This window comes from Crocodylus siamensis, chromosome 4, assembly GCF_052110815.1.
Source record: "Crocodylus siamensis isolate JL-2025a chromosome 4, ASM5211081v1, whole genome shotgun sequence".
NCBI lineage: Eukaryota > Metazoa > Chordata > Crocodylia > Crocodylidae > Crocodylus > Crocodylus siamensis.
Genome location: NC_143398.1, coordinates 64,906,292 through 64,928,804, shown reverse-complemented (window position 1 = coordinate 64,928,804; position 22,513 = coordinate 64,906,292). Strand labels below are relative to the sequence as shown.

General features: G+C 42.0%; 1 protein-coding gene across 3 annotated transcripts in view; it reads right to left on the bottom strand.

Annotated features, from left to right (window-relative positions):
- MSRB3 (methionine sulfoxide reductase B3) overlaps nt 1-22,513 on the bottom strand; it is a 128,718-nt gene that overhangs the window by 14,259 nt on the left and 91,946 nt on the right. For all 3 annotated transcript variants that reach the window (XM_090042454.1, XM_090042453.1, XM_090042455.1), the window contains exon 6: nt 1,577-1,674. In XM_090042454.1, coding sequence (XP_089898580.1) covers nt 1,577-1,674 — 98 coding nt within the window. The remainder of the gene's footprint in view (nt 1-1,576; nt 1,675-22,513) is intronic.

Sequence of the window (22,513 nt, the reverse complement as noted above, 5' to 3'; positions counted from 1 at the left end):
ACCAATTCTTATTTGAAATTGCTAGGTTTATTTTGTGAATCATGTTTGTGCACCTAACAGTGCTAATATCTTGTGGCCCCCAAAGCACCCTGGTTGAGAATCACAGTTATTAACTATATACAAGCGAGGATAAGTTCATTAGTTGAAAACAAAAAAAACTACAGTCCCATTCTTGCTAGCCCTACAGTTATACCAGGGACATCCAATGGTGAGAACTTCACCGACTGTTATCAGTCTAAAATATACATTGCCGTGTACTTTATAATTTATGTTTTTACTTCAACATTTTCCTTTCAGGCTCTGCATAAACTGATTCAGTGTCAGGTGTAGGACACAGTTGTATCCAATACTACTCAACACTTCACTGTATAAGCCCCAAAAGCAATTCAAGAAAGTGAAAATTGAAGGGAGACATATAAGCTCATATAATGCCTCTTTCTATTATGAAATAAAAACAACACAGTTTGAGTTTCCTTAATATTAAGAAATATTGTTTATGCAATAAATTCTCCTACAAGGTGTTAAAGTATTTTGCAGTAAGGGGTGGTAGAAGAGCTTCTGGGGTTCCTAAAATATTTTGAGCACAGCTGCTAAAAAAGCACATTAAATGGATTTCCTGTTGCATGCTACCAAGGAAAAACTAATACAATTTTTCTAATTGTAGTCATAGATATTTTCATCTAGACAGACTCAGACTTGGCTTTGTTAGGTTCAATCCTGAAACCACACTCAAGTTAATGAAAATGTTGCCCTTAATTTAAATAGGAGCAGAATTGGGCCTGTTAGAATGCTGTAGCATTTCTGAAAGTCTCTTTACTTACTCTGATTATTTATGTATAAGTGTAGCCTGATCAGCAAGAATGTATTCCATCAGTAGTGAATCAATTAACCCATCCTCAGTCCTATCCAGGAATAGAAAGGCAGATTTTTACAGCACAAAGGAAGTTGTTGCTTTCTTACCAGAAGCAATTGGAATTGGATAGCTATGACCTGCTGGGAGTTTTTGTTAAGTGCCAAGTCAGCAGTCTCCCTCTTAGGTAATGATTATGCCATTCACTTCACAAAAACCAAAGCAGCACAAAGGAAGCAAGCAAGTTAAAGAAGACAAATAATGGAAAGTCTGGGAGATGCTGGCATTATTGACTTTGTTATTATGACAAATGGAATTGCCTGATGCCACTAAGTATGCCCTGGGAACAGGTTCAGTTAAAACTGTGCCTCAGTAATGCATAGTGATAGATTCTGTTATAGTGCTTCCAAATTTTGTCTAAATTATTCCATTAAAAAGGTAGGAGATCAGGATTTCCAGAAAGGCAATTTTTTGTAGACTAGGCACCACTGCTTCCAACCATTTATGCATGGTGAATATGCATGGTGGTGAATATTGTTTAAGTTAGGTAACAAACATTCCAACTGGCACTCATCTCTTATACCTATGATCCATCATAAAATCTTAAAATGCTTAGTATTTAAACTGCAACAAAAAGGTTTGTAATTTGCTGTGAAACTAGAATGTGAGATAATGATTTTTGCAGCCTTTAAAGATCAAAATGGTCTCTGTGTGCTATCAACTAACCTGACTACAGGATGTTTCAACCCTGTGCATCCCATAGGAGAAGTCATCAGTGAAAGTAATTGCATCAGGACTGATCACATCGAAGAATGAAGGCCAACCTGGAAAAGAGGAACAAGATAAGCAAGAGAAAGAGAGCACTATGGTATCTGTGTGTCAGATCACTCTAAAAAAAAATAAAATTACACACCGAGCATAACACTTTCAAAAACATCTGAAGTGATTTAGGAGCTTTAATCCCATTTTAGTGACTTCAGTTCCTGAATCACCTAAGGAGCTTAGAATATTTTACTTTCAATAAAAAGTTATTCACACACGGAATAAGTTGCCCCTCTTCTGTATCAAAAGCTTTTTCTAGGCAAGCACCTCCTCCTTGACAGTAACTGCAGCATCTAGCTCAGAGAGAGCTGCTCAGGTTAACTTAGACTCGGATTCAATTACTTTAAAGTTGTAATGGTCAATAAAAATACCCTAAATTCTACTGAGGCTCCAAATCAGAAGAGTTTGCAGAACACTAGTATCGTGCACTCCTGGTGCAAAGCCCCACTTAATAAGGGAACTGCTAAATTTTAAACTAACTTTAACTTCAGAGTGCTCTCAGGTGTAGTCTTATTCAGAGATTATAGTAGTCTAATCTCTGGATGACAAAGGCAGGGACAGACATAAGGTTCACATCCAGAACAAAAGACCTCACTCAAGTTACCAGAAACATGTTCTTCCACACAGATGCTTCCTGAGCATTCAGTAGCAGTCTCAGGTACCAAACGGCTACAAAGCCATATACCCGATTTGCAACAAATGGCTGAAGTCATCTGAGAAATGATCCTTTATCTTTTAGCTAGACAAGGTTGTTTGGGTAAATCTGATATATTTTATTAGACTAACTAAAATAGTTGGGAAACTTGTTCTTTGCAAGCTTTTGGGTGAGGCCTTCTTGGGATGTTTTCAGAGGCAATGTTCTTTTTGACAATTTTTTCTGAGCAGTACAACTACAATCCAAGGCATCTAATGCTCTTTCATTATGCCTAGTTTATATACTTGCTGGCTGGAGGCCTCCACTTTCTCACCTACAGCAGAGATTTCTGCAGTTATGTTCTCCATTTAGAAACCAGAAACACTGCATGCAGTCTGTATTTTATCTTCTTTCTTTCTTTTTGCTGTAATTATTGCAAGCATTTCTGTCAAGGAGCTATTTACAGGTGAGAAAGTAGGAGGGGGAGGGAGTATGTTAGGACTACAGAATGGCATGAGCTAGGAAAGAAAGAGGCCCTGGACCTGTAAAATGCCTTATTTCTTGGATGCAGTGTTCTTTTCAATTTTTTTTTAATCCAACTTCTGTTATTGAAAACCTCAGCAGTTGAATGTGAAATCTCATAATTTCTTATTCCATTGAGAAACTGTATCAGCAGAAATATCTGAAGTATTCAGGTACATATAATTCTTCACGACATGCGCATAAAGGGAATCGGACAACATCTCTGATCTCAATTTTTCTGGAATAATCCTAATCTGTTTTTCTATCAGTTGGAAAAGAAAAACCATAAAAATCTTAAAGAAAGGTAGCATCTTTTTCATTCCACCACTGCTCCCTGAGCATTGAAACAGCTTTTTACAAAATAATCGGTGCAATCTGGATTACTTCTGTTTCTTTTAATTTAAGCGTGTTATATTTATTTAAACAATGGATTGACAAGAGCACTCCAGATGTCCCTTGGACAATGAAAATTTATAGGGCCTATTCTCTTCATAAACCAACAATATAATATAGTAATTACCATTACTTCTTCCTTAGGGCTTGTAAATACTTCTAAATATAAAATGGCTAGAGTTGCTTGGATTTCCTCTCAAATATACTAGACATCTCCAATCTACTGTTAATATGCAACAGGTAAGCAGCAGCTGGGATCTTCTTAGCAGTGTTTTTATAAAGATTCAACCATTAATAATTTCTTTTTTGTTTCAGGTTCAGTAAAACCCCTGAACTGAATTTACTTCCCCCAAAGGACATTTTTCTCTTTTCCTTTGAATAGTGTCTCTTGTTATGTTAAAACATGGATAATGTTTTTAAAAATATAATTTACACATAAGCCAGTTGTATGTCTTTAGTATCAAAGAATCTAAACAGCATCAGATGAAATAGTGTAACCTTAAACTGTAATTTTAAAATGCCACCAAGAAATGTCTCAAATAAATTTTAAAAACTATCATTGACCTAGTAACCTCAATCTCAAGCCTTCAGCTTTGGATACTTTTTTTGTTTGTTTTTCTTCCAAGATCACGACTGACAAAATAAATGTATGTTGCACAAATACCCTACAACTTGTATCATTAGGCACTACTCCAATTTTCATGTAGTATAGATTAGTAATATATGTGACTAAGTCAATGAACCTGCCATTCAAATGATTTAACCAAACATATCCTGATATAATGCATTAAAAGGGAAAATTAAATGAACAACAAAGACAGCCCTGTCATCATCATCAGTACATCATCCCTGCAATCCAAGATTTAAACTATTATGACTATTGTTATTGTTAACAACAATTATTTGTATTTGGAGCATATATAGGATCGAACCATGGAGCTGCACCCAACTTGCTGAGTCCTGTAAAATCTTTAAATAGTTAAACAGTCCCTGCGTCAGAAACTTAGAAAATTTAACCTATACAGAATTTTCTGAAAGATCCCCCCACCCCAGCCATTAACTCACTAAGTGACTTTCTGTGAAGTCAATATAACTTGAATAGCAACAACTAGCACCGAAGCTAGCACTTTTATAAAGTTAGGTAAGCACCATTTACTCCATTATCTTTTGAACTATTTGCATTACCATAGATTTAAAACATTTCTTTTGCTTATGAAAGACATTACTAAATGCTACATCAATTGTAGAGAAAACATATAGAAATCTTTGGTGTAACAATGTTTCATAAGGAGTTCCTACTTTACTAAGTTTTCCATTCAGACAGAATGTAGGAAATAATTTTGGGTCTTCCAAACTTCATGGGCCACACTCTTCCCTCAACTACGTCTGAGTGAGGCAACAGATCTATCTTAGGTACTTTCTGGCCCCTGTGTTCTGTAGCAGCTTAGCAGCTACAAAAATCTTTAAGTGTCTTTGTTCTTAACATCCCTGTGAGGTAGACATGTACTGTTATTGCTGTTTCACAGATGAGAAACTAAGGAACTAGCCAGATCCAAAAAAAGGATGTAGGTGCCTAAACCCCCACCAAAATAGAGGTTAGGCACCTAAATACTTTTTAGGACTTATCCCCAAGTGACATGCCCAGGGTCACACAGGAAGTCCATTGCAGATCTGGAAACTGAACCTAGGTCTTCAAAGTTCCAAGTGCATATCTCCATGACTGCTGGACCACATGTGAAACAATATTATGGATCACTTATATAAGAAAGAGAGTGCAATAACCAGTAAATAACACACAGATTTGTATGTATAATCATCTATAACTCTGAATAAGGTCTACTACACAGAAACTTAGGGCTATTCCTCCCTTTTGGGAGAGTTAGATCTGTGGCAATTTTCCTTTGGAGTATTTCAAATACAAACATCCACAATTTATAAAAGCATGTTAAAATATTGTTGCTATGGTGTTACGTAGATCTGTGGAATTAATTTATTAAAATAAGCAAAACTCAGAAAAATGGTTTTGAGGCTCAATAATTTGTTGGATATTGACCAGCACAGAATCACTCAATCAAAACACAGTTTGAACTGAGACCATTTCATGGTGAGACTTCCTTTATAAAGCACTATGTATTCTCAAGTGTGACTCCATACAACACGTTGCCCTACTACAGTTTAACCAGCACAGCTACCATTACAGAGACAAAGTTAGGAAACAAGGTAAATAGTGATTAAAAGATAGAAGGCAGCCTTCATCCTGTTTACTTTAGATATTAAATACAATGAGAATTTATGTTACACTTTATTCACAATTAATTTAAAGGGGGCAAAATATTCTTCACCACCAAAAACTTTTTTTCAAGATTTGGGACAAAACTTAGGAAAATGTATTGACAACAATCTCCATCCACGTTGCTCCAAGAAAACTGCACTTCTCTGAAACAAGGCAACTCACAACAACTTGGATGGAAAGTGACAAAACAATAAACAAATTGTTTTTGTTTGATTTGCCAACAGACTGAACTTCAAAAGGAGACCAAAGCAGGCAGAAGTCCAGTACCACCTGCAAATGATACTGTGAGACCTTCCACTTTAACAAAGCCTTTCAACTATCACCGGATTAATAGGGGGAAGGAGGAAAGAATGAGAAACAAATGCATATCCCTAGCAGAGCCAGCTTTCCAGTGCAGGTAGCAGAGCAAGGACCAGCTGCAACGTACAACCTAAAAGCTAACTGATGCACTGACTTTAAGGTCCATTACTGTGAGGAGTGTTTATATCCACACAGTCTGGACAAGCACCCCTCAACAAGCAGCCCCCTCAACAAGCAGCCAGTGTGGAACCAGACAAATCACAACTACTATAGTGGCAGGAACAGAGCTCTTTTTTCCTACTTTGTGAACTACTGAACATTGGGGAAGCATCCAGATGAGTGGGAATGTGCGCTCTGCGGCACCTCAAAGGCTTTTGAGGCACTGCAAATGCACGTGGCACATATGAAAAGGTTCTCTGTGCTACGTATGTGCAGCAAAGAGCACAAATTAGATACTGGGACATCCTAGTACCTAAAAAACCCACACCAGAACAAAGTGGCTGCAGTGTGTGCAACATGAAACCGGAGCCTGGTTAGTCAGAGCCATGCTCCAGCTGCTGGCCAGGCTTGGCACACCCAGATTGCCACCTCTGCAACCCTGGGAACCCCTGGCCCTAGTCTCCCCTACCCCACACAGGGCAATCTGCCATGCACCAGAGCGCACGTGCAGGGGCATTCTTTGGAGACAAGTAGCAGTGTCACAACTCCTTAACTAAACAGTTAAGGAGAAGAAACAACAGTGATCAACAGCTCTTCGGTTGCCAGCCTGTCATGTGGCACCAGCAAGAGGCAGGTAACAGTGAAACTATGGGGAAAGATGCAAAAACTTGGAATCTTAGGACTAGACCCACTGAGCCTTCTCAGTGTGGAACCAGAAACCATTGAGATGAAGACAGAGTGCACCTGAACCACATCTTATCAGGAGCAAGAACACTATTGTCTAGATTTAAGTCAGAAACTTAACACAAAATTACTAAATACACAGCAGAGCTGGTTTGACCTGGTGGTAATATTAAATAATTGGTATGAGAGCTAAAAAGCAACACTCCCCCCGCCACAATGAAACAAAACAAAACAAAACAAAACCCCAAAACATTGAATGCCTTTGTTTCTTTTGCCATCTGCTGATTGGGAAATTAAATACGCTTCCCCAGGCTAACAGAGGACTCACAGAAAACTTTAGGTATAACTGTAAGTCACTATTTCTAAATCTGCATTTCAAGAACTAAAAATTGTTAGCCAAATTGTGCCAAAGACCAGAATTTTGGGAGGAAGCAATGGGTAGGAGACTGTTACAATTGCATTAGTTCTCAATGAAACTTTTTTTTAGTTCTCTTCCAAAAATAGTAACAATACTGCTTTAGTGTCTGGTTCCTTTCCCAGGTTTAAACATTTCAGCTTGTTGTAAACTTATGGTTATAGGATTTGTAGTGCAAATACGTGCTACTTCTGAAACATTAAAAAATGTCTGTACACAAGTATAAGGCAATTTGTTTGTTTTTTGGCTTTGAAAATAAATAATGCAAAAATGCATTAGCTATATCCATTTATGTTTTCAGAAACACCGAGTACATATTTAATAGGCATTATTTAAAATCTGATTTATAATGGTTAAAAAAAAATCAATATACACCTGAGGCCAGATTTTTTACCTTTACACCATTAAGAACTGATGGCGCAGTCACACCATTGATATCAGTGGAATAATGCCTCAATAAAATCTGTGTGACAGAATGGAGAATCCATCCCATATGCTAGTCTAAATAACATCATGCTGTTAGGTAGTTGTGATGGTCCAGGAAACATGAGAGAGAAGAGTTTGTGGGTGATATCTTTTATTGGACCCACTGCATGGCTGGGATAGATGTAGACAAGTTTTGGAGTATCCCAATACCCAAGGAAATATTGTGATACTCCAAAGCTTGTCTACATCTATCCCAGCCATGCAGTGGGTCCAATAAAAGACATTATCCACAAAATCTCTTGCCTCTACCATGGTGTTAGTAAATTTATGACTCTTCTGTAAATCTTTACACAAGCCATGCATAGTTCTGTGTTTACTGGCCCAATCTTCACTAAAATAAGAATTACTATGGCAAACTCCCATCAGATTCTAAAAAACGCTGTACATAATACGCTGCTCAGAAGATCAAATTAATTGTATTAAAAAAACACTGTCTTCACTGTTTTGAATCATGCTATACCTATTCTATATTATATCTACCTTCCAAAGTATGAAACCTTCATCTTACCAAATGAAATTACATTCATGGTTTAATGGCATCCAAGTTTATATTTCAGCTTTCTCAATTCAAAGACATTCACCTATATCATGTAAATATAATAATAAATGGCAGCCAAGCATTGTCATTTTACACAGGGAAACACAGAAATGAAGCTCCTTGTAAAAGCTGGACTTGCTCACACTACAATCGCTGTATACATTTCTGGAACTTGCATGTCAGAAAGTATCATCTTCAATGAACCTTTCAAACAAGAACACACAAAAGTTTTGGTATCCAGCCTAACCTGACTTTCACCCCCTTCAAAAAGAGCTGGGGAAAAAAAGGGCGGGGGAAGACATACAAAAGGAATTTCTCAATTGCTCAATGGTCTAATATACTCGTAACTCTCTCTTTCCTTTACAGCAAGTGAATGATGAAAACCTGATCAAATGAGCCAGGAAGCTATAGATTTACAATAGGTCACAGGGGTGCATTCTCAGAATTAGACAAAAAAAACTGTAAGTAGACATTGGGAAACTGCACAGGCAGCAAGTGAAAACATCACTGTCATGAAAGAAAGGGTTTAAAAGGTTAAGAAAAATCTTGAATTACTATGGGTAAGACATTGAAAGGGAGCGATTTTCTTAAAAAACAGGAGTCAATGTGATCTGGCTCCCCAGGTATTATGTGGAGACCTAAAAAACAGTCATTTAGAAAGTAACTGTTTCAAGGAGTGCAGTTAAAACTACGAAGACATGAAATTCCAGTCAGACACAGGAAATTCTTTAGGGAATATAAGAATTTTGTGAGTCAGAAGATGAAAATTGCCATGAATACCTAACCAAACTAATCTAATGAAGTATTGTCACCAGGAAAGAAGTTTGATGAATTTATGTGTAGGAGAGCACAAATTTAAACAAATCAGAAAATTAAACTAACCTCTCTTTTTATTTTTAACTTTTTCCTCTCTCCTGTTTTTTTTTAATGGTGCAAACCAACTTTGACTGCTGCAGATCCTTCTGTACAGAGGGACCATTTTATTGTAGATAAAAAAACAATTTAAAAGTATTAAAAACCTTGGTGGGGGCTCCCTTTTATAGCCTTGGGGAAGTTGTTTGCTTATTATTTGTTGCTGTTTGTATTACTGTAGGCATAGAAGCTCTATCCTGGTCAAAACCATTCCTGCTAGGTACTGTGTAGAAACAGTATCCTTGGCACAAAGAACTTAAAAATTATAATCTTAACTTCTTAGATGCTCCACATGCAACTGTGGGTTGATATTTGCTTTCTTATATGGTTGTTGTGACAATCAATATCATCTAGAAGGGCTCAAATTTTGACTGACACAACACTCAAGCCTGATCCTGCGAAGTACTTCTCTTCACACATGAGAACAGTCCCATGGTCTCATGCTCAGATGCTTAGAAGGCCTTGCTGAATTCAAGGTATAATAGTCAATACTTGCAGTACTGAGCCCTTAGAATCATAGAAAATTAGGGTTGGAAGGACCTCAGGGGGGCCATCTAGTCCTATCCCCTCCTCAGGTCAGTCCCCAACTAGATCATCCCAACTAATGCTTTGTCTACTCAGGTCTTAAAAGCCTCCAAGGACAGAGATTCCACCACCTCTCTGGGTGATCTGTTCTAGTGCTTTACTACCCTCCCCATGAGAAACTTTTTCTTAATATCTAACCTAAACTTCCCTTGCTACAACTTGAGACCGCTGCTCCTTGTCTTGTCATCCGCCACCACTTGGAACAGTGTAGCTTCAGCCTGCCTAGAACCACCTTCCAGGTTGTTGAAGGCTGAATCCCCTCTCAGTCTTCTCTTCTGCAGACTAAATAAGCCCAGTTCCCCCAGCCTTTCCTCATAAGTCACATACTACAGCCCCCTAATCATTTTTGTTGCCCTCCACTGGAGTCTCTCCAATTTGTCCACATTCTTTCTGTAGTGCGGGGCCCAAAACTGGACACAGGACTCCAAATATGGCCTCACCAGTGCTGAATAGAGGGGAAGAATCACCTCCTTCAATCTACTGGCAATGCTCTTCTTAATGCAGTCCAGTATGCTGTTGGCCTTCTTCACAACAAGGGCACACTGTTGGCTCATATTCAGTGTATTGTCCACTGTAACCCCCAGGTCCTTTTCTGCACAGCTGCTGCTTAGCTAGTTGGCCCCCAGCCTGTACTGGTGCATGGACTGTTCCATCGTAAGTGCAGAACTTTGCACTTGTCCTTATTGAACCTCATGAGATTTCTTTTGGTCTAATCCTCCAATTTGCTGAGGTCTCTCTGAATCCCAGCTGTATCCTCCAGTGCATCTATTACTCCCCCCAGTTTGGTGTCATCCACAAACTTGCTGAGGGTGCATTGCCCATTCCATCCGCCAGGTTGTTCCTGGTATTGAACAAAGCCAGCCCCAGGACTGGCCCCTGGGACCCTCCATTTGATACCGGCTGCCAACTAGACATTGAGCCAGTGATTGCTACCCTTTGGGCATTTATACATGTGCTCCAGGAGTGTGTGTGTGTGTGTGTGTGTGGGGGGGGGGCACTTTAATTAGAGTGGCTCTGAGAGTTGCTTTAATTGAAGCACCTGGAGTGAATAAACTTTAGTTAAGGCACCCCCACTGCCATTTTTCAGCACAGGGGCACTGATACATGTGATGCTGGAGTCTAATGGAGCACTGTAATTACAGCACATCTAAGCAGCCTCACTATATGTGTTATAGGCACCCTTTGAGCCTGCCGATCCAGCTGGTTTTCTATCCACCTGCCAGTCCATTCGTGAAACCCATATTTCCTTAAGCTTTCCTATGATAATGGTGTGGGAGACTGTATCAAAAGCTTGCTAAAGTCGAGGTATATCATGTCCACTGCCCTTTCCACATTCACAAAGATAGTCATCTCATCATAGAAGGCAGTCAGGTTGGTCAGGCATGACTTGCCCTTCATGAATCCATGCTTACTGCTCCTGATCACTTTCCTCTCCTCCAAGTGCTTAGAAATGTATTCCTTAAGGACCTCCTCAAGATAGACACTATATTTGCCCTTTTCCAATCATTTGGGACCTCTCTGGATTGCCACAAGTTTTCACAGATAATGGCCAGCCACTCTGCAATCACATCGGCCAACTCCTGCAGCACCCTCAGGTGCATCACCTCCGGCCCCATGGACTTGTACATGTCCAGCTTTTCTTAATAGTCCCTAACCTGTTCTTTCACCACTATTAGCTGTTCATCTCCTCCCTAAACTGTGCAGTAGTTTGGGAGTTGACCTTGCCTGTGACGACCTGGTAAAAAAGACATTGAGTATTTCAGCCTTTTCTGCATCATCTGTCATTAGGCTGCCTCCCCCATTTAGTAAGGAACCCATGCTTTCCCGGATCTTCGTCCCTTATTGTTGCTGACACACTTGTAGAAACCCATCTTGTTACCTTTTATATCCCTTGCTAGCTGCAACTCCTGTTGTGCCTTGGCCTTCGTGATTTCATCTATTAATACATGCATGAAACCCTGCTGGTTGGGAGTTCACAAATACCGCAGTCTGCCCCAGAGGTTTCATGCAGCCCTGAGGCTGGGAGACCATGGCAGCTGCGATCTCCCAGTCTTTGGAGCTCCAGCAAATGTGTGCTTGCTCACGCTGCCCCCCAACCTGCCCACTGCTACCAGCTGGGGTACCAGATGTTACATGGTGACCCACTCTGGAAGCCTAAGGCTGAGCCAGGGAGGCTCTGTGGTGACACCATGAGGTTGGGACATGTGCTGGACAGTGAATCAGAGTTCACGCTTGGCTTCAATTGGCTGTCCTCGAGAATCTCAGGCATGTTGGGAGGTGTGCAGGACCACCCACCACCTTCTGACCTTGACCACTGCAGGCATGTGCATGCCCCATCAGCTGAAGAGTGAATGTGAGTTCCGTTCATTCCTCATCCAATCTACACGGCTTAGATAAACCTGGGTAGATTGAATTGATTCTGCCTCAAGCTTTTTGAATGTCTGTACTTGGCCTGTGTTTCCAGGAGGACTTATTCTATGTTACATAGTCAGACATGACCAGGGATCTGGGTTTTCTGTTTCCCATGAAAAAACAGAGAAAATGTGGTAAAGAGAAAATCCCTTTACCTGAGGAAGACAGATTTTTCATTTTAACAGAGAAATCTGTGGATTTTGCACTTTTGCAAAGAGCTCTCTGCAGGCTGGCAGAGTTCCAGCCTGCAATGGGTTGTGGGGGAGCGGGAAGAGGGTAGTCAGGAAGGGGGTGCCATGTGCATGTACATGTACATGCCCACCAGGCAGCCTGGAGAGCAGCTCCCGCAGGTAAGTCTGGGAGGGGTGGGTGGTGGAATCGAGGCCCCCACAGAGAAGGAGGGAGAGAGTTGGGCAGGGCTGGGGCTGCTGCCCAGCCAGGGAATGTGTGGAGCTTGTGGCCCAGTGGGACAGGGCCATGGGTGGCTCATCTGGAGAGTCAGGACTGGCACCCCACTGCTGCGCATGCCCCCAATGTGTGCGAGGGTGAGGGCAGGCTGCCTACTGTGGGCTTGGGCTCCCTGCCTTGCTGACCTCTCCTGGGACCTCTGCAGCCCAGTGAGTGCGACCCAGTGGTGCAAGGCAGAGTGGAGCCACGTGGGGAAGTTTTTTGCCACTGAGCTCCATGCTGCCCTGGCGAGGCATCCCCTGCCTGCACAGCAGCAGCCAGGGGCACAACCTATTCGCTGGAGGCCCCCTCCAGCAGTGCTGGAAAGGGGCAGGGGGTAGCAGTGAGGGGCACCAACAAGGCCAGGGGGCTGTGGTGGGGGAGGGGAGTGAGGGGCACCAGCAGGGCCAGGGGCGCTTAGGGGGTGGGGAGAATGAGGGGCACTGGCAGGGCCAGGGGACTTTGGCTTGGGAGCGAGGGGCCTGGACCTGCATTCTGTGAGCTAAGTGGGGAGGGGAAACTCTGATTTTGCACAATAAAAAAACAAAATCAAATACCAAAATGTATAGGTATTTGGAATTTATTTTATTATAATGACTGAGGTAGGCTTCCAAATTGCTTTAAAATTGTAAATATATCAGGAAAACATTGTGTTCAACTGACACTTATCTATAGTGGCCTTTCATTTTAATCATGGATTTTAGGTTTTTAAACACAGAATTTGGAATTTTTTGTAGAGAATCTGTGATTTTGATTTTTTTTTTTTAAATCAGGGAAAACCAGGATCCCTGGTCATGACTTTGGAAAAAGTGGTGAGTTTGCTTTCGTTTTTTTTAAACTTTCTACCCTCCAAAAACAAAATGTGTGCTTTACTTAGGGGTACAGGATTTGCAGGAAAATGCAGTATGTGAAGTCTCTCAGCAAAACTGCAAAAATAATTGTATTCTGTGCCAGCTGAAATGATTATTTTATGCAAAATAAAATGATCAAACTGTAAAGTAAGAACTCTTTAATGAAAAAGGTCTTTTCAATGAGGAAAATATAAATATTCTGTTCGAGAAACCTTGAACCACCTGTGTAATGCCTCCAAAGAACTGATGTGCCATGTATACAATCTGTTGGGTATGTACCGAATTGAATGCAAACTACATTTATATAAATTTAGTCTACTGCTGAGTTTAATCTCTGAACTCCCTGTCTGTATCCAACTATTTTGGTTTGATTATGAACTCCACTTAAAATAATAATTGTTTATATTAAATGGACAAGAGAATGCGTAATGTATTTTAACTGTCAGTGTGGTGAACAGCAGCAGCTGGAAGAAGAATGTTTAATTCACTCAGCTATCCTCAAGCTTTTTAGATTCCTCCTATCAACAGCAAAATCTTTTCTTTCACATACAAAAAACATTCCTTTCCTGATGCAAAGAATAGCACAGCAATTGTTTCTTCTACAAAAAACAAATACAAGAAACCATAGGTATTTCCCACACCATAACAAAAAACAGTTCTAGTTAATCCACTATACATCTACAATGGTATGGAAGCTTCAGAGGAGGGTGCTAACATTTATATAATGGAACAACTTGCATATAAAAGGAATTTTTTCTATACCATTTATCTACTAATTGTTGGCTTATGCCAGAGATACAATATACTTTCTCCAGTAAATATTTTAAACCTTTATTGGTGGTTTGTGCCTTTCCACTAGCACATTCAGCATTTTATCTCTAACATTTTTAAATAATATTTATGGTAATTGGATACGAAGGGTGAGAACCCCTAGTGAGAGCCTTGGCATTGAATTCAGTGGTACCATTTCTCCTCTAATGGCTGCTTCATGGCTTAGTTATTTATTGACAATTGTTTTAAAAATGTTCACATTAACTAGCAATAGATGTTAAAAGTGTAGTAATGAGGGTATAGTTTGGATTTTAGTGAACATCCCTACGGGGAAACCAGGGCTCCAGTTCCACAGTTCTGAGGCAATTGTCCCCAACTAGAAAACCTAAAGCTTCTAAGCTTCACAGGTCCAAACAGTGAAACTGCAAAGTTGACAAACTGCCTCAGTGCTGTGGACCCAAACATGTTCTTGTTTGTGGAGCATTTTCAGAATTTCTATTGTGGTTCCTCATTGGAAAATGGGGATCAGATTTTGACATACTGAAATTCCCTACATAACAGAATTTTTCTCTGCATTCTACTTATGAACAGAGGTCTATCTGACAAAGAACACTGCCATTCTGGCACTATTCTGGTGCCCCTGCTCACTGCCACTCCCCCCAGCCTGTAGCTACTATTTCCCTGCTTTCTTGCCTGCCCACCTGCCAGCCACTCCAGCACCACATGGCTCCCAGCTTCATGGCCGGATTGCGGGAGCACAAGACCCGCAGTACTCCAGAGCCAGGAGTGAATGTGACCCCCAATACTCCAGAGCCAAAAGTTAGTGCGAGTGTCCGTGCAATGAGGGAGGGAAGGAGGCAGGCAGGGAGAAAGACAGAGAGAGCAATGAGGGAGGGAGAGAGACAGACAGTACACGTGCAGTGAAGGAGGGACAGAGTGTGTGTGTGTTCACAGGGCGAGACATGCACACCCCACCATACACTCTCACACCCCCCTTGCACTGCCATACATGCAGACCCCCATACTCACACCCCCTCACACACCCAAACTACCCTCCCCCCACACACAGCTCTCCCCACAAACCTCATACCCACCCACACCCCACATATCCACATGCACACCCACATGCTCCCTCACACCACACCCACACGCCCCCCTCCCCACAGACACCCACATCCTCCCACATACCCACACAAACCTATACCCATTCCCCCATGCCCCCACTCCCCCACAATATACAAGAGTAAGACTTCATTTTAAGCTATTGTGCAATCACCTCTATGTACACTACACAAACACATGTAAACCAGGACAAAACATTTTTTAAATCAAATGAATGAATGTTGTAGATGTTTGATTTTTAGAATATAATTTGGTATTTTTCTGGTTCCAAGATGGCATAACCCCTTGCTGAAAGGAGTACTTCTCAGGGCAAGAGGAGAGACTTCTGTTGGTAAAAGTCAGGGGTTCGCGGGAGGGACTCCTAGTCACAAAATGGCGACCAGGGGGCAGGGCATCTGTCAAGGGGTGGGGCTACCCATGCAGCCCTCAACAGCTTGCCAAAACTCAGTAAGCGGCCCTCCAACCAAAATAATTCCCCCCCCCGATCTAGAGTGATCTATCCCCTATTCATTACTGTCCCTGGCATCCACCATTATTGGTTTACAGATGTCAGAGGAAATATCTCCAGTATTCTGTTCAACAGCTTTTAAAAGAACTATCATTCACAAATTCATCTAGTCTCTTTTTAAAACGTCCTATGCTATCTTCCTCCACCATCTCCTGTAACAATGAATTCTACAGGTTAACTAAGTATTACATAAAAAAGCACCTTCTCTTGTTAGCTTCAAATCTGTCTCCTACTAATTTCAGTGGGTGCCCCCTAGTTCTAGTATTCTGAGAGCTGGTGAAAAACAGTTTCCTATTCACTTTGTCCACAGCCTTCATGATTTTATAGACCTCTATCATATTACCCCTCAGCCTTCTTTCCAAACTGAAGAGTCCTTGCCTTTTGAGTACCTCTCCTGGTATGGCAATTGCTCCAAATCCCCTTTTTGCTACCTTTTCTAATTCTACTACATCCTTTTGGAGATGCAGAGACCAGGACTGCACACAGTTTTCAAGACACTGGCATAGCACGGATTTGTATAATGGCAATATGATATACTTTGTTTTGTTTTTAATTCCCTTCTTATTGATGCCTAACATTTTATTGGGTTTTTGGGTTGCTGCTGCACATTTAGCTGATGTTTTAAGAGAACAAATCTGCAGTGACTCCAAGGTCTCTTTCCTGAAACGCAACAACTACTTCAGAACCCAACATTGTGTGTGTAGTTATTGAACAGGCTGGATTTTCCTCTGAGAAGCATGACAACTCCTGCGATGGTCTTTTTCAGAAACATCATGTTTAAAAATGGATACCAGGTATTTGGCACATACAGACAAGAAACATCACTTTTGCTCACCCCATCAGTGTTTTACTTGCACAATTGCCACATGTGTACTAGTAGGGAAAATAGACCTAATGAAGTGCAAAGTAAATTACTCCATTCAAAGACTGTTGTATTTCTTTCAGTTGGACATTTATTTTAAACGTAAACTCTATCAAAATATAGTGTGCCCACCATTTCAATGAATTGTTCTGGAACCAAATGTATTAATACCTTAGGCATTTATTGGTTCTGTGACAGTGTATTGACAAACATCTGCCAAAAAACTCTTGGATGAAATAGTTGGGGAGTAGAGACATGCTCTTGCAAAACACTGGCAATTAAGAATAGCATAGTTTAAGGGTGGCCATAAGTAGAGATGTTTTCAGTATTCCAAGTCATTCAAAATGATCCCTCAAGATCTTTTTAATCTTATAGATTCATAGATTCATAGATGCTAGGGTCGGAAGGGACCTCAATAGATCATCGAGTCCGACCCCCTGCATAAGCAGGAAAGAGTGCTGGGCCTACATTACCCCAGCTAGATACACATCTAGCCTTCGCTTGAAGACCCCCAGGGAAGGGGAGAGCACCACCTCCCTTGGGAGCCCGTTCCAGACCTTGGCCACTCGAACTGTGAAGAAGTTCCTCCTAATATCCAATCTAAATCTACTCTCTTCTAGCTTGTGGCCATTATTTCTTGTAACCCCCGGGGGGGCCTTGGTGAATAAATACTCACCAATTCCCTTCTGTGCCCCCCTGATGAACTTATAGGCAGCCACCAGGTCGCCTCTCAACCTTCTCTTGCGGAGGCTGAAAAGGTCCAGTTTCTCTAGTCTCTCCTCGTAGGGCTTGGCCTGCAGGCCCTTAACCATACGAGTGGCCCTTCTCTGGACCCTCTCCAGATTATCTGCATCCTTCATGAAGGGCGGCGCCCAGAATTGCATGCAGTACTCCAGCTGCGGTCTGACCAGCGCCCGATAGAGGGGAAGTATCACCTCCTTGGACCTATTTGTCATGCATTTGCTGATGCATGATAAAGTGCCATTTGCTTTTCTGATGGTTTCGTCACACTGCCGACTCATGTTCATCTTGGAGTCCAGTAGGACTCCAAGATCCCTTTCCACTTCCGTGCCACCCAGCAGGTCATTTCCTAGGCTGTAGGTGTGCTGGACATTTTTCCTCCCTAGATGCAGCACTTTGCATTTCTCCTTGTTGAACTGCATTCTGTTGTTTTCTGCCCACTAGTCTAACCTGTCCAGGTCTGCTTGCAGCTGCTCCCTGCCCTCCGGCGTGTCCACTTCGCCCCATAGCTTAGTGTCATCTGCAAACTTGGACAGAGTACATTTCACTCCCTCATCCAAGTCGCTGATGAAGACATTAAAGAGTATCGGTCCAAGGACCGAGCCCTGTGGGACCCCACTGCCCACACCCCTCCAGGTCGAAACCGACCCATCCACCACGACTCTCTGGGTGCGACCCTCCAGCCAATCCTCCACCCACCGGACTGTGCAGTCATCCAAGTCACAGCCCCTTAACTTGTTCACCAGTATGGGGTGGGATACCGTATCAAAGGCCTTCCTGAAGTCCAAGTATACGACATCCACCCCTCCTCCTGTGTTGAGGCGTTTTGTAACCCGGTCATAAAAAGAGACTAGATTGGTCAGGCACGATCTGCCTGCCACAAACCCATGCTGGTTTCCCCTCAGCATAACTTGCCCTGCCGGGCTCTCACAAATGTGAGCCTTGATAATTTTTTCAAAGACTTTGCCAAGGATGGAGGTGAGACTAACTGGCCTATAGTTGCCCGGGTCCTCCTTCCTCCCCTTCTTGAAAATGGGAACCACATTGGCCCTTTTCCAGTCCTCCGGGACTTGACCCGTGCGCCACGAGCGTTCAAATATTCCCGCCAGTGGCTCTGCAATGATGTCGGCCAGTGCCTTCAGTACCCTCGGATGGAGCTCATCCGGGCCTGCCGACTTAAAGGCATCCAGTTCTTCCAAGTGACCCTGCACCACCTCAGGGTCCACGCATGGAAGTCTGGTGCCTTGCTGCTGCCTCCCTACACTCCCAGTGAGAGACTTGTCATGCCTCTCGCTTAGGAACACTGAGGCGAAGAACTCGTTGAGGAGTTACTTCTGTTACTTACATATATTTGTCCACCCTTCTTCCCCTTGATCTTCCTATCAAGTCTCTCCTTCCCCTCCTGGAAACCCTGCTTCTTCCATTAGTGAGATACAGAGCTTGCCTTCATGAAGGTCAAACTCCTCAGCCACAAGGACACATACAGGGCTTCAGGCACCGGAATCTTAAATGATTCCCTTGGATTCTTTGATATTTAGGGGCCAAGGCTCAATGTTCAATAGATGAGGGGCAAATGAAAGTCAACCCCACTACCCAAAGAGAATGCAAGGAGATCCTCATGAGAAATTCCATCGAAGGAGACAATACACAATAGGATGCTAAACTCCCAAGTCCACAAGCTGTGTCATCCGGCCACAGGACTCTCCAAGAGTGAAAATTTGGCAGCAGGAAAGGGGGGCAGTATTAATTGCTGCTCTTCCACTGCTGCCAAGTTTCCAGACAAGTGGGAAACCCTGCAGGCCAGATAGCACAGGCCCTGTACACTAAATTGAGTGAACAGGGCAAGCTATCATTGAATATTCTGATCTGGGTATGTCATGTCAAAGCAACGTGGGGCCTGATCTGGGCACACAGGGTTGGGCCAAGATGCCATGGGGCTGGATCTGGATGCACAGGCTGGGCTGAAGGGACAGTGTGGGGCAGCAATGGGGCCCAACCCTGCATGGGATCTAGCGTCCAGACCAGCTTCATGCCATGCATCCAGCCCACAGAGCCAAAAGAGAGTGAGCACCTCTGATCCACACCAATGATGACTAGGTCTCAATGGGACTTTGCCAACAAAGGGTACGGTTGGTAAATGCTGATTCATCAGAAATGAAACTTCATGGGAACATGTTAGTTTCAGGAGATCTACCCAATCCAGAGTAGTAATAGCTGGATCATCATAGTACTCACCTGCAATGTGAAAGAGTGAGGTTCAAGTCTCTGCTCCAGTGAATGTTTAACCAAATACAATACATCACAGGAGAGATAAAGAGGCCCAACACAGAAAATCCAGTAGTCTGTACATTATATCATTTACCTAGAATGTGGGAAACCTGAATTCAAGATTCTGGGCTGTCTGATGCAAACAAAGACCTGACCCTCAGCCTCCTATATTCTTAGTAAGTGCCATTATCACCAGGATACCAGCTATCCACAGGGAGTTGGGGTGGAGGGTTGCCAAAAACTCTGAAAAGCTATGAATTCATCCCAATGGGAAATGACAACATTTCTGAAATGTTTAAAATATTTAGAGTACCGAAAAAACATTTCCCAGAAAGACCTCATGCCATGAACTAGTTGAACTGCTGGGGTTATGAGCAATATGCTGGCTAACTGAACTATAGATACATGGGAGGCCAATTCCCACTTGATATTCTGTGCCATCAAAAATATTTCTATAGCAAGCACATGGTCATTTACATACTGCTGGGCTAGCTCAGCTGAAAAGGGGTTGGATTATTGTGTCTGACAGTACTACAACCTGGCAGAGTTCTGGTTTTGCATCAGTGGTGTAAAATTAGCAGGCCAATCATGCTGGTTTTGTCCAGGGAGATATTCTAGAACTATTATGGAAAGTGCCATAGCATTTCTGGATTCCTTTGCAATCTGTTTTGTAGAGTCACAATTGGCCGTCCATCAGAGCTTCAGGGGGAAAACTTAGCTGCCACAAACTTTCTATTCCTTTAAAAAAAAAAAGAGGGGGGGAGGAGGGGGGAGTCTGAGACTAGTATGTTAAGAATCTCAGTTACCATCCACCTCTGGATCTAATTTCTCTAACAGCAGGTTCTAGAGGATAAGCTTCTCAGGATGGAGATAAGGACCGCACATCCCTGAGTATGCAGCAGGTCTACAGGAAATACAGTCTCAGAACAGCAGTTTCGGCATGTCAGTTCCAAACTATATTTCTGATTCAACCTCAGACCCTGACACTACCCCCTACCTTACTATAATTCAACTCTATTGTATAAAACACAGCATGTTAAAGGTTTAAATTCTTCATCTACATGTACAGGGTCCATTTGTTTAAGCAGAATGTGGCAGGTATGAAAGGAACTGACCCTGGCCCTGGTCCCAATGCAGTAACTCAAGCGTTGTTCAATGGAGAAGTACAAAATGCAAGACTTTACTACTTGGGACTTACCCCTTCTCTGCTACATTTAGGGACCTACCGAAATCACAGCAAGCAAACAAAAAGGTGGGAAGCCCTGAAGCCTTGGATTGGGGCTGGGGGGGAACAAATAAGAGGCTGAGCAGGGGATGTGGCCTCAGTACAGGCACCAGTCGTGGGCCAGTCAGGGAAGAGACAGGGTTTCAGTGCTATCTTTTAAGCAGTCAGAGGGATGATACTATAATGTGCTGCAACCTGAGGTGGATTATGCCATGGTTTTGAGCCATCTGCCATGAAGGACAGGACCACCAGGATTCCTTGGGCAGAGGTGTGGGGGGCGGGATTGGGGGGGTGTCACAACAACCTGCAAAAATGGCAGCCAGCACTGCAATAAGCCTGTGAAATAACCAGTCTGCCTCTTCTATCTAGGTAGGTCCCTCTTCATGTTTCTGAGGTGATTCCCCACATTTACAGTCAAAAGCCCATCTGATGGCTGCAGTGTACTTGCAGCCCCAGCAGACAGGGTCTGCTTTTCTTGTGTTCAGACTTCATCAGAAGTTAATTTAATGGGTGTCTAGTGCTCCCAAAATGCTTCCAGTTCAACTCTGGGATGTTTTCACCCTTCCCACTCCCAAAAGTTGTAACATACCAATAGGTTTTGAAAATACCCCTGCTGTAATTGTATATCACTCCAGGTGTGCTCAGTAGGATTCCTTCCTGTACACAAAGTCACCAGAGAGGCAAACTGCAATTCAAATCTCTACTGGAAAGAAGTGAATCAAAAGATAATCAGTTTCAGGAAAGGTGACTAGTTTCTCACGTTAGAGACAACAACATAATGCGCTTCTGCAGGATCTGGCTTAAGGGCAAGGAATAAATAGACTGGAGCACCAGATTAAAAAGTGGGCTGATTTTTGAGCTATTGATAGAGTTGGTGAATGGTAAAATTACTTAGAAAAAGAGCAGTTTCTGTGGGATCAAAGCTATTTTCAAACTCAGGTTACATTTGGTATATAGTTTTACATAAAATTATTAGAAAAAAACCAAAATAGCTGCAACATTTAATAAGATTGTAAATGAAACATGTTTACTTTTCATTTCAAAATGATGCATTTTAGCATTTTTCTTTGAAATACATTCATTTCAAAGTTGACCTAAATAATACCTATTACTGATAAGTATTAATCTACTACTAATAATTACTGGTCAATTATTATTAACTGCCAATGTTACCCATCATTAATTGTTAACAACAACAGGTTAAATGGACTAAAAACAAAATGAAACACTTCAGGTTTCATTCAATTTAATGAAATGCTTTGGGTTGAGCCAAAACAGACTTTTTCTTCAGTTCACTGGAAAAAACAAAACAACTTTGTTTTGAGTCACTCAAGCCTCATGCGTGTACACATATGTGTGCAGGTATCATGTGTATGCATACAAGTATCACACTTAAAAAAAACAAGAACAAAAACAAAACCAAAAACCCACTATCTACACAGATGTAGTTTTATCTATCCTCTGGAAAGCCAGGGCACTGATCCTGGCACCTAACCTTCACACCTCCATATAAATATTTTAGCAATCTTTTTATGCAGAAAAATTATAGGAATGGCAAAAAATAAGCCCAAATGTTTTATTTAAGTTAACAAGACAAATAATCATTCAATTTACATCTTTTCTGGAATACTTTTTTTTCCTAATTTTTCTCTGGTCAACTGCCTCCTTTGTGTTTTCTCCATCTATCTTTATTAGGGCCCAGTCCAGAATAGA